The sequence below is a fragment of the Colias eurytheme genome, chromosome 17, assembly GCF_061535395.1.
Source record: "Colias eurytheme isolate Ceu_HAF_F1 chromosome 17, ilColEury1 Martin Lab GWU primary, whole genome shotgun sequence".
NCBI classification, from domain to species: Eukaryota; Metazoa; Arthropoda; class Insecta; order Lepidoptera; family Pieridae; genus Colias; species Colias eurytheme.
Genome location: NC_142996.1, coordinates 6,874,109 through 6,887,718, shown reverse-complemented (window position 1 = coordinate 6,887,718; position 13,610 = coordinate 6,874,109). Strand labels below are relative to the sequence as shown.

The following is a 13,610-nucleotide window of genomic DNA, read 5'->3' as shown; positions in this document are numbered from 1 at the left end:
ATCGCCTATACAGAAGATGATCTGTAATCAATTGTGAGGTTATAAGAAAACCCACTTTTATATTTGTCGGACCCCACCACCGAATTCGTAGATTGATCTTCTATGTTTACCTCTAAGTCATTAAGACTATGCGAAATCTGTCTGCAGTAAGAGGGGCCTCTCGCTATTCGTCCGTTTCCAGAGACCGAATAGTTTCAATTCTTAATCTTTCATTAAACAAACTTAATAATCGTTTTTGTCTCAATTAATTGTAATATTCGCGTCCCTACTCTAGTCATTGCTTATGCTCATGTTCATCTTCAAGAGATCGAATAATATTATGGTGCACCCTATCATTTGTCAAACGGTCTTCATATTGAGTAAAAGTTTCAGATTCTCGAGATAAAATGTGACGGCCGTGATCAGCTGTGAGACGTTATACCCTCTCAGTGAAGGTTTCGGTCTCACGGGATAGTACATGCCGTTCGCGGTCAGCTGTGAGCCGCAATTCTCGTTGTGAAGCGGTTTCAGGTTCTCGGCATAACACGTGTTGTTTTCGGCCTAGAGTATACCTCTAACGATTCTTGAGAACTCTTATTTCTCATTTTCTTAGCTTTGCTCGAATTTCGAGATAAAGATTTTTTAGGTGGCACTGATGCATGAAAATAAAAATTGAGTTAAAACGGACTGAGAGTGTTATAGACAAATATAATCAGAAAGCTTCGAACTCCTAAGCTATCGGAAGTTACACGTGTTATTGTGAGTCAACCATAAAAGATAGACATTTATGATGTCGGGAGATATTTTTTATATAATAAGGAGAACATTTCTTTCTGAATACATGATTTCTGTGTAGCTTTAACCATTAAGGTTGCACACGCGACGAAAGCTTAAAAATGGAGTTACTGCTCTGCTCAGGAATATGAAAAATAATTGTACCAAGTTTCGTTTAAATCCGTCGAGTAGTTTTTGTTTCTATACCGGTTATACGGACAAAAATTTTACTGTTTGCTTCTTTGGCATCAGTGTCGATCCCTAATCACCCCGTGATAGTTATTTAGGAAATATATTTCATGTACAGATTTAATATACCTAAGTATACATAATATATTTAGATTCCAATTTCCATGTAACGTTAAATTCGACTATACAATAACTAACAGACAACGCAGGTTACTCTCGTTTCCGTAAGTTGAGGCGGCTACATATTCGGTCCTCATAACATCACTTTTAGTGAACGAAACGACAGCGCGGTTTAATTCGATGCCAACACCATCAGAAAAAAGGAAATATTTTTAATTGTGAAAAAATATTATGATTTACACTATTTTAATATAAAATATATGGCTGTGAGTGTGTAAAAATAAATCCAGCTAGTTTCACATCACACTTATGTTTATAATTAGCTATACGACATGAAAATATACATATTAATTACCAAGCAATAATCATACAGGTAAATACTGAACAAAAGTATTAACAGTCAAAGTTTATTTTTACTAACATTTAACAACACCCATGTAAATGATGAAGAAATGATAATTATCAACGAACTAACCTTTTCTATAATACTTAACACAGCACATTTTTTAAATTATCTTGCTCAACTCTGCTCATAATTTGAGGGTTTTGTTGGAACTGTAATGTGTCAAAACTATGATATATCTAAACTACGATACAACTTGCATGCGGAAATGCTCATTACAATCAGTGAATTTAAAGAATAACTAACAACAACTATTCAATTTTATTGAGCTGATGAATATCTTTTGCCTGGAAGAGATCACCGCCGCCTAATAAATATACTGTGTTTTCTTATAAAATCGTAACATAATTTCTTTTATCTACTAAATTTTAATAAATAAGTTCTTTTTGTTATTTTTATCTAAAAATGATCTTGAGCTTATATTAGGCAAAAGTATACATTAACTTTTTATAATTTCAGGACCGCACCATAAATGGGGTGCTCGGAAAATATGCCTACGGATTATAGAATAGAGAAATGATACCTACGTAACAAAGTTATGTTGGTTCCATTTTATTTATAAAATATAATGAAAATGGGCAAATATAAAACATATTATGTAAAATGATTAAAAATAAATAAATGAAGCAACTACGATTCAAAGAAAACATCTTTTTCAGTGTGAAAATGCTCTAAGCAATCCTGGATGATGAGTAGGTATAATATCATGTACTCTCATCCCAGTACGGTCGGTACCTCGATAGCCATAACGATAAATATTATAATCAGATAACAGCAAAGTCAGAATAAAAATCATAACTTGTACAGTTGTGAGTGCAAAATTTATGTTTCATTTGGCAATAACATTTTTTTCGGTACTAAAACGTAGTAGTTTGATATGTGGTTGGCTGCCCCTCCTCTCCTTCCTGAAAAATATCCTCCAAAATTACCCGAGATACTTCCAATGATTGAACCATACGTTGGACATTAACTTCAGTCAAAAATTGACGAAGCGGATGATTACTAATTTCCACTTAATCCTTGCTGCCACTATCTTCATCATCAAATCATCAATTTTCAAGTGTTGTTGTAAAATTGTCAGCAGAAATAGTCTTCCAAAGGCGATATAATTTTATGAACATTGAATCTGTAAATAAAAAATCAAACGTTAATAATTGTAAATCAATAAAAAAAGCTACTTACATATAAAATTTTATCAACAAACTACTGTTCCCAACGCACCTCAAAATCTTGTAAAAGTCAAAAAGAATTCATCATTTTATTATTTCATTCTAAAAGTGTAATATAAAACCATTATAAAACCAATAAAAAACATGAATTGCTATCATTATAAAAATAAATACCTATAAAAGTAACAACTTACCTTTTGTGGGAACGCATGGTGAAAATTCACAAAACACGAAGATTGAATTTGATATTTTTGGTTTTATGACATTTATTTTAATTTTATTTATTTATTTATTCAAATGCTTTATAAATATAAATTTATAAATAATAAATTTATAAAGAATAGAAACATTCGATCACGAAATTATGTGGGTTCGAGTCCCGCCTCGTGATCGAATTTTTTCTATTCTTTATAAATTTATAAAACACGAAGATTAAAAATGTAACCAATGAACACAATCAATATTAGATTAATTGTAATGGTGTCTAGTTTGATTTAAAATAATAAACATCTACCCTCACTTTTAAAAATGTAGTATATTCACACGAAATATAAGCGCACCTTATAGGGAAGGGAAGATATGGGTTAAAGAGTTAAATAAAAAACATGATTATATTTAAATTATTAATTTTCAACAGTTGTTCAGTAGTGATAACATGTAAATTGATTTGATTTTTACGAAATCTCATAGATGGCGCTGTTTCAAATTTGTCTTTATACTACTAAATTCATTAAACTGTTTCTCTGCCCAAATTACGTAAATGACATAGTTTTTATTTTGTAAAGCTAGATAATAGCATGGCTTACTCGAAACCAACATTTAAACATGAGTCTTTAGATTGTACGCTGTCGTAGTACACGGAATATGTAAGAAAAATAAAGGTTCACAGCTCCTCCCGCGAAGGTGATATCATGATAATATGTTTAAACTATCCTCACCCGACCTCTTAGGAATATTCATGCAAAATTTGAAGTAAATCTATGCAGTACTTTCTGAGATTAGCCCGGAAATACATACAGACAAACAGACAAACAGACAAACCGACAGACAAAAATTCTAAAAACTATATTTTTGGCTTCTATATCGATTATAGATCATGGATCAAGTATTCTTTTAAAAAAATATTCAATGTACAGTTTTGACTTTCCTACGATTTTATTATATGTATAGATATATAGGTATATTTATATATTTATAGTCTATCTTAATTAAATCTCCCTCAACTTAAATGACTATCATTTGTACTTTTTAATTACACATACATTTCTATATAATTATAAGTATTTATAATAGTAACTACTATAGTTAACAACTGTTGTTAACTATAACTTGCTTAAAAGACAGCCCTTCGAATAGTTAATATTCAAATCATATGCGTCTTTGATCCGACTTTAATGCAGTTTTCTACGATGTTTGAAGATAACATCTACAAATTTCATTGCAATATCTAAATCTCTATCAATTGTCTGAATAATAGGTAGATAGGTTGTTACGTAGATAAAATAGCTTCAACTGTAGGTACATTTAGAAAATGAGTATTGTTAAAGGTAGTTAGTTACTACTTACCTACTATAGTTAGTTTCATGTTGTAGGTATTTAATGATATCAAATGTCAATTAAAAATTTTACTTTATTTTTATATTTAATCGATCACCTTCACTAATTACCTTAAATTAATCACTTCACTGAATTAAATGACTTACAAAATTAAATGATCAAATAACGATTAAAAAGAACGTAATATTGAGCTTTTAAACGAATACCTAGGTTCCTAGATAAAATCTTGAAAATTCATAAAAATTCAATTTTTTTGTTACTTTGTAAGCTCGACTAGAGTCTAGATAGTAGCCTTATTCGGTTATAATTACTTTTTTGTGTAGGTAATTTAATTATTTATCTTCTAATTTTAAAATGTAACAGATAATTATTAATTTACATACTTAAATATTTTAAAGTTATAGGAGTAGTAACTCTACCATTCCTTGAAAATACTAAACATCTTATATCAACTGAATAAACGCGAATCAAAGTTAGTACAAATTATAAAATACATAGAACTAATAGCGAACATTAATATACACGAACGGAACAACGATTTGCAATTACACACAGCAAATGTAATTAATTTAATGTGTTTCCTACGAAGTGCATGTTCGCTAAGTGAATAATTATTTAGGTGTACACTCAAGCGCAGTTTAGGATGGAGGTACAAATTATTGTATTTGAATTTACTATTATCGTATCTATACTAATATTATAAAGCTGAAGAGTTTGTTTGTTTGTTTGTTTGTTTGAACGCACTAATCTCGGGAACTACTGGTCCGATTTGAAAAATTCTTTCGGTGTTAGATAGCCCATTTATCGAGGAAGGTTATAGGCTATATTTCATCACGCTACGGGCAACAGGAGTGGAGCCACGGGGGTGAAACCGCGCGGAGCAGCTAGTTATGTATAAAACTTGAGCCCATAGAAACATAATACAAAGTTAAAATATTTATTTATGTTAATTAACGCAAATAAAAATGTAGAGAATATAAGTAGGTATTTTGTTTACTTCATCCTGTTCCTAACAGTCTATCACTGTATAGAATATAGATTATTAAATTTATTTTCTTCTTTACACCAAAAATAACGAGAATGAAAGAACTTGACAAAGCTGGTATAAATAAAAAAATAGTTATTGAGGTGAGGAGTGTTATTATTTATCACACAAGTGTTATTATTTTTCCACCTCCTAACATATTATGTGCGTAAATGTAGAGCGTAAATGTTATTTACGATACAAGTATGATAATTATAATGTATTTTCTTAGCAGTTGAGTTACCTACCTACTCACTTACTGAGATTGACCACTGTGATTGAAAGTCGGTAAGATCTTAAACAAAAAGTATCGTGTTCTTTCCGACTACCAAATATCACACATCTGTGAGTAGTCATTACCTATGAGCTTATAATATAAACATCACAAGTTTCAACTAAATAATAGCTCTCAATATTTATAATTATAATTATTATAAACAAATTAATCTCGCCAAGTATTACATTACACAATCGTACCGCATACACGTAATAGCATTCGTCTTTCCTCGCAATAATTTCCCAACAATCGTTCATACAGACCTCACTTCAACAAGGTGTCTAGTGGCAGAGCTGACACATTCAATAAGGTCACAAAACGCGATTTAGTTACATAGAATAATCGTGTTTAAGGTGAAGTAATAAGGGTTGTAATGATGTGTTATGGTCTACATGGTTGGTGTTAATCAATGTTTGCGTCGGCGCCTTTGATGGTGACACAAAGGCCGCCGCCCGTGTCGCCTCTCACCTGACCCATGTTTGCGAAGCCAAATGTAGATATTAGTGAATTGCCATTTGTATTCGATGTTTTGTTCATTTCATTGAAGTTGATTTGTATTTAAATAGATGATCCGTCATATTTGTAATAAGTCTGCTCTACATAGGTATTATTGCGACTTATTTGGCTCTATCTAGCGAATAACACTAACTAAACTTAAATAATGGTTCATTCTAGGTAATCTAGTGTAAATTTTGCTGGTAAAGGAATTTATTTTCAAAATTGCTTATGTAGGTATTATTTCTCCATCAGGTACAAATAAACATAGATAGGTACAGGTATCAAATCTTTCCTCTTTATATAATTCATTCAAAGTGTAGATTTATCTACATGGATTGTACAAACATTAATAATTATTATATTTTCATGCTGTTGCCTGTAATCTTGTAAAAAAATATTGTGAATGGGTGTTACATGGTAGATCTTATAGGTAGGTAGGATGCCTATACGGTATGTCGCATTGATAATATGCTTAATAATATTAATTATAGAAATTAAGCTGTGTGTATTGTACGTTTCGTTTTTAGATTTAAAATTTAAATGTCTGTAAACGTCATTAGAAACATAAATTAAAAAAAGATCATTATGTATTATGTAATAAATTTAATTTATATTCTTGTGTATTATGTTAAAAAAATTTAATATTATATCTTTACACATTTATACAATAACATCGCCGATATGGTCTCTATTTGAATCTCTACATTTAGTAAACTCTACCAAAAATGTTAAACGCACTTTTACAAAATTTTAAATGTACCTATAGGTGTAATATGTTTAAAAATAATAATATCTTTGTATAATATGTATTTATCATTGCACAAATAATACTGAGTAGACACTAGACAATTTTGAAACAAACTTTTATCTTCTAGGTTATAAAATTTTGTCAAATATTATGTATTAAATTATAAGTATATTTTGTATTAAATTTTTATAGTTCGGTTCAGTTACAAAATATTAACAAAATAAAAATTCTCTGAAATAAATGTCCCTAAACATAAAATCAACATCCAAACATTGTCTAAATCTGTACAAAGACTTGCCTACGAAACGCAATTACGAAGGCAATTCGCTCACCTAATAGCATTACTAGAGGTGCCTTGTCACCAAAAATTTGCATTAACCATTCTACTTTCCAAACGTCATATCTCTCCTAGAGTTATTGCGACAAAGTTCCGGAGCGATCTCTACATTATCAAGTTGGAACTCTATCGCAATACGCGCGTTGGCATTTCGAACGATTCGCGACTCACGCCGATCGATTCTGAAGGCAGAGCTCAGTAAGCCCCGCCCACTGGGAGGCGCGGAGCTGCTTCGGGAGCCGACACAGGCGCCGGTGGAAGTCGGCTCCTTTGATCTCTCCCTACCCCGCGCCGTGCGAACACAGGTCTCGATAGTGAACGCACACAAGCTCATTACACTTCTCGAGCTCTCGCAAGCCGGTTGTCAGTCCGAACCGGTTTGTTGACATCAGTGTCCAGTGCTAGTGTAGTGTTTTGTTTCTATGGATTGTACTCTTGTGGAAATGGAAGATAAGGCGTACAGTGTTGACAGTTCCGACGATATCAATATCGAGGAAGAGGAAGACGAACATATTGAGGAAAATCACAGTAAGTTTCTTTTGGATTTATTTTTGACTTTTCTATGTTTAAACACTGTATAATTTTTATTATTCTTTGTTATATTGTGTGTTTAATTGATGGTCAGATAAAATAATACCTTGAATTAACTAATTTATCTTATAAACAAACACCAATCAAGATAAATGCGTTATCATAATCAGTGGACATAGTCTTTATTATTTACATACAATACGCTTAATTGTCTAGTGTTCACATGTTTTAATTTCATTCATATTTTTTGTTTAACGAATAACTAAGTTATGCAATTATAGGTTTCTAATTAATCCTTTTTTCACAGGCTATCCGCCCGATTTTCCGATCGAAGCTCTTGTGAAGTTGGAGCGGCCGTCACCTCCCTTACCGACGCCGCCTAACACTCCAACCGACGACACACCACCCGCTGTCGTGGTATCGCGACACCAGACCTGGCCAGCACCACAATACCCTAACTACAGACCAATGCAGACCCCATACTCCTACGACAAACAAGTTCCTTACAGCTACCCAGCTGCTTCCTATGTTCCACCTCAAGTTGCCTCCCTTCCTCCATCCGCACCTTATCACGCAATGCTGGTCAACCAATGGATAAGAAACGCTGCTTTGTATCACCACTCGTTGAGATACCCGTCCATGGCGCAAAGAATGCCGGGAAGGAATCCACCGCAAATGAGAGCGCCAGGAGTCCCCGGCACGAGGCCAAAGAAACAATTTATTTGCAAATATTGCAACCGCCAGTTTACGAAATCATACAACCTGCTGATTCACGAGAGAACACACACGGATGAGCGTCCCTACTCATGTGACATCTGCGGAAAGGCTTTCAGAAGGCAAGATCATCTTAGAGATCATAGGTAAGTTTCACGAATGTTTATCATTATATAATTTCTTAGATTCCTTACATAATACATCAATTAAAGTAATTCAATAATTGTTAATCGAAAGCGTGAAAATAAAAATACCTAGGTCCTTCAATTATCTCAATGACTTTACTATAATGTCTCGTTTCTAATGCTAACAACGTGATTTAAGGCGTATTTCATCGAAGCATTGTGGCGATAAGAAAGTTAAAAAACGAATTCGAAGTGTAAACCTTTTTGTGAGGTCGCGAGGCGGCCGCACGCGCTCTTCACACAACCGGTTTAGATCTTTACGACGTCCATATCTGTCTTGCTCCGCCGTCGAACAAATTACATGTTATATTTCTTTGCTTTTACGAGATAGCATTTTCAAATTTTAAATCAATAATGCATCGTATCTAATCGTGAGAATACGTTTACATTAAGAAGATACACATTGAAACCTAATGCAGTGTAACCGATCCCCGTCTATAAGTGAAAGTTGTACAATATCTTATGTTGATTTTCTTTTTTACAGGTACATTCATTCTAAAGAGAAGCCATTCAAATGTACCGAATGCGGTAAAGGCTTCTGTCAATCGAGAACATTGGCCGTACACAAAATTTTACACATGGAAGAGTCTCCTCACAAATGCCCCGTTTGCAACAAAAGTTTCAACCAAAGATCGAACTTGAAGACGCATCTGATGACGCACAGCGAGGCCAACAAGCATCATTTAGAACATCTCGAGGGATGTCAAGAGGTTTCATCAACGAGTCAGGTTTCTGACAGTCCTTTATTGGATCTGTCACACAAGCCCACTCCGCCGCCTCAGGCGTTCCAGCAACTACACGCCAGTCCACAACAATCTCCAGTGGAGGCGCCTAAGAGGCCGTTAGGCTTTTCAATAGAAGACATAATGAAACGTTAATAATGTACTGAGTAATTGTAGTTTTAGCCAAACATGTTTTGTAACTAATGTACAAAGACGTTATTTATTATTTGTAAATCACTTCATTTCTGAGTACCTATTCTGCCAAAGATGTATTTCAGTACTATGTAGAATTACAGTATTAGTAGTGTTAAATAGCGCTCAGTGTTAATATGTTCGATTATTAATCTCACTTCGTTTGTGCTTCGTCATCTAAGCTCATTTAATCGCTCGGATTATAGTTCAATCGCTTCATTTTAATGTGTAAAGTTTGATCTTTTCATGCTAAAGACTGATTATTGTTTATCATTGTTATGTTTTTTTTAGAGATTTATTTATTGTGATAGAGTTTTATCGTAGGGTGGTTAACTAAAGTTACCAAAAATATTACCGTTGTTTTAAGTAAGTTAATTCCAAATAAACCTATGACTCAGATCATGTTCAATGTACGTTATAGTATTAGTGTATAGTACAGTATTTGTTCCTTGTAAATATTAGGTTTAGAGTCAGTATTAGATAAGTTAAGAGGCTACTTAAAATAAGAAAAAAGAAAAGAAAGATTATAATTACTTTCCTTGTTTTATTTCCCAATTGATGACTCACTAACTTCATATAAAACACATATTTATACCTACTTCAAAACCTACATAACTACCTAAACTATTAATAAAACTATGAATTACAACATTACTTACACACTACAATTTATTAAATTGATCAATTCACCTTTTTAAGGAATTATTTTATGGTTGTTAATAAAACAATACACTTCTAAAATAACCGAAAGAAAAGGCCACGTCTAAACAATACCAACGTCCTCATAGGTCATTTTCGGCAGGTAGATAATAAATAATAATGGTATTCGGTAATATAATCGCCTAACTTTTCAAACTATAAAATATCACAAAAATATGAAATAAACTGGCTTAGAATATAAATATTACATTTTACACTAATAAAGCTTGGGTTATAATTACCTCATGAATTCATGATACTGCATCACGAAACATAGTTAAATCGCATATATGCAACATATTGTATACCTACAGAACGAACAATAGAAATACTAACTAATTACGATGGAATAAGTTTGACTGCATCTAAAGTTTAATTTATAACACTAGTTAATTTAAGTTAAAATTTAAAAAAAAGGCACAAATTTACCTATCCTTTACTGATATTGTACCTACTATTGTTCTTATTGCAGCACAATAAAGTGTTTAAAATAAAATAAAATAAAAATAAATGATAAATTCTACAAAAGATATAACACTAACCAGGGACAAAGGATAATAATAGTTATTACATTCACATTAACAATAAGTTATAATAATTAAATAATGTAGTAACATGGAATAAAAATAGCAAAGATACCTTTTTGTAAATAAAATTAATAACATTCTTAGACCTTTTATTTAATTTGCATGAAATTATGAACTTCTAAATCCTATATTACTGCCTCTTCCTACGCTATAATACCTAGTGTAAGACATAAGTTTCGTATACGTTTTTTCAAATAACTACTAAGCTTTTAAAATATTAAGCATATCCACATTATTTTTTGTGTGACAAATAAATTACTTAGTATATATAATAAATACTTAGCGGTATATAATAAAAAAGTTAATTTCATAATTACGTAAAATCATTCATGAAATATAAATAATAATAGATATATTATAGAATTATTATTTTAAGTTTTTAGTTTTATTTAAGTATGGTGAAGTAATATCCCTTACTTAGTTAGATCAAGGTAGATGCTCGGTACCTAAGTAAATTGGTTAGATATTACCAGTAAAATGTACAATATTTTATTGAATCACAAATTATTTCAATTATTATTCCAGCTATTATTGTTCAGATTTTTTAAGTTATATCATAAACTCTCCTAAATACATTTTTGTAAATAATTACCTACAATGATACTTCCAAATGTAGAGCTACTTAATATAAACATTTTACATCAAAATACTATAAAATGTCTCTATCATACAAAACCGTATAATTAAATCAAATCTTACACATCTTTTAATTAAACCAACCAACCAAAAGAAAACGATTACAAATAGCTACAAATTGCTTATTTCCTCAAGCAAATAATTGGAGCATAGTTATTTTTTCATTAATTCTTTGTCACGCCATCTAGTTTGTCACGCCAGAACTAACGTGTGTCATTTGTCACAACGGGGTGTCGCTACTAGTCATATTTGTAGAGATTATGTTTCTCAACTCTCGCTCTATGTAGAGCGGAATATATTGAATTTTAAGCATATAAAGTTGACTGTAGAGCTTAAATAATTATTCATTAAGTGTGGGACACTACGAAAGTTGTAAATAGTATTAAATTACTTGCTAGTTAGGGGAGAGCGGGGATGAAAGTCACATTTTTAACTTTTTTTATATAACTTCCAAAATACGTTGTTTAGGAATGATATTTGTATACCAAAAGATAGTGTAATTATTCTGTTACAAAAGAAATAAACGTATTTTTGTGTAATATTATCGGTTGTAGAAATATTTTGTATTTTCACTCTAAAGAAAAATGTGACTTATAACCCCGGGTCAGGGATGGTTGTCACAATGCCTAGGGTAGGTAGTCACATACTAAATAACAGGCAATTTATAAATAGAAAGTCACACTTTGGTCTTATAATTTTACGGAATAGTTTTTAATTAAGAACTCTTAACCAAATGAAACCGTGTCTACGGTCTTTATTTCAGTCTGAATATTCATCAATCACAATTTTAACAAACAATAATAATCGTGAGTCAATATAGAGTCATCAAGGACAGATGGACTTCCAGCAGGTTTGTTAGGGTGATTTTCCGGTGTTGATTGAAAATTTACGGCTAAAAAAAACAACCTCAAAACGCAAATAAAGTCATCTCGCATACCGGGGGCTGGTTGATATGTGACAACCAGCCCCCAAAAATTTGTGACAACGAGCCCCATAACACGTTTTAGAAAAAAAAAATTGATAATAAATTCTGATCAATGTATATCTAAAAAACTATACTACGATATTATAAAACACATTTCATCATCATCAAATGAATTGAAAGATTATTACTGTAAAACAAGAACGTATAATTACGAGGTTCGACACAGCAGCACAAAAATTTACTTTTGCTGTGCGAAAACAATAAACACGTGTGAGGCCCTCACGGTAGATCGGAGCGGTCTGACGCGAAGTTGGGACAGCGTTGTCACTGTATCGCTCTTGCCACGCTGTTCAACAGACTTATTTGATAGTTCAGTTTTGTGTTATGACCGCTGTGACAACCAACCCGTGAGACAACCATACCCGGTCTCCCCTACTATAAGTGACGTGGTGACGGGCTATCATTAAATGATTATGCCTAGGTAATTATCTAGCTTTGATTGAATTATTTGAATAATTTATTAGGTTCAATATTTAATAATATGTGGATAAATATTCAATGCATTTTTTACAACCAAATTAAAGACAACTCACTTAACTAAAGAACATATGGCATTAGATATGAGCAAAATACTTTAATTTTAGTAGTGTTGATCAGTGTAGAGCAAGAGTTACAACTATAATGCAAATAATTTTACCATAGAAAGGACTAAATAATTGTTTTAGGAATCATTTGTATTTCGAAACATCGGTTTAAAATGAATATGTATCTACCTACGAAAGTATCAAACTTTTTTCTATTAGGTGTTCAAAATTCAAAAGAACCACAATTTTTGAGTTGTAGGCATAATTTTGTATATTTTTGTTATCCTTATTTTACCCAACATCAAAGGTAAACTCTCAAACAGCTTCTAAGCCTTTTCTCAATTAGGACCGTTCAAATCTAAACAATTTTATAAGGGAGGCTTAATTATTTAGATTTAGTGGAAGGATAGAAATTGCCTTAGATTACAACCGACGCGGCACGCACGGGTTTGACAGATGCAACAATTTTGTTCCGTTCTCGTATACGCAATTTAGCAGTCAATGAAAATTGCACAAAACCCATCCGATTGAAGCCTAATCGCTGACGAGGCCGCGAATTCCATCCAAACATTTTCCCATGACTATTTAAAGTTTTGGATAAACTTCGATAATCGGCCATTTTTTACCTTTTGTCCCAATTAAAACCAATTTGGTGAGATTAAATTCGAATTTGGAACTCCGCTGCCATATTTCAAGTTATTTTGTCTGTCATGCGCCTGCGCACTGACTGACGGTTTCGTTGATTTATTAATATATTGTA

General features: G+C 32.2%; 1 protein-coding gene across 1 annotated transcript; it reads left to right on the top strand.

Moving 5' to 3' along the window:
• Nucleotides 1-7,432: 7,432 nt before the first annotated feature.
• Nucleotides 7,433-9,910, top strand: odd (odd skipped). Its single transcript, XM_090111603.1, has 3 exons — nucleotides 7,433-7,603; nucleotides 7,914-8,466; nucleotides 8,990-9,910. Exons 1-3 carry the CDS (start codon nucleotides 7,498-7,500, stop codon nucleotides 9,381-9,383), a joined length of 1,053 nt encoding a protein of 350 aa, XP_089967729.1. The 5' UTR covers nucleotides 7,433-7,497; the 3' UTR covers nucleotides 9,384-9,910.
• Nucleotides 9,911-13,610: the final 3,700 nt, after the last annotated feature.

Excerpts from the sequence above, each read along its gene's own strand:
- odd (XM_090111603.1), top strand. The coding sequence starts at position 7,498 with ATGGATTGTACTCTTGTGGAAATGGAAGATAAGGCGTACAGTGTTGAC. Across the intron at positions 7,604-7,913 it reads ACATATTGAGGAAAATCACA|GCTATCCGCCCGATTTTCCG; the intron begins GTAAGTTTCTTT and ends CTTTTTTCACAG. Across the intron at positions 8,467-8,989 it reads GATCATCTTAGAGATCATAG|GTACATTCATTCTAAAGAGA; the intron begins GTAAGTTTCACG and ends TCTTTTTTACAG.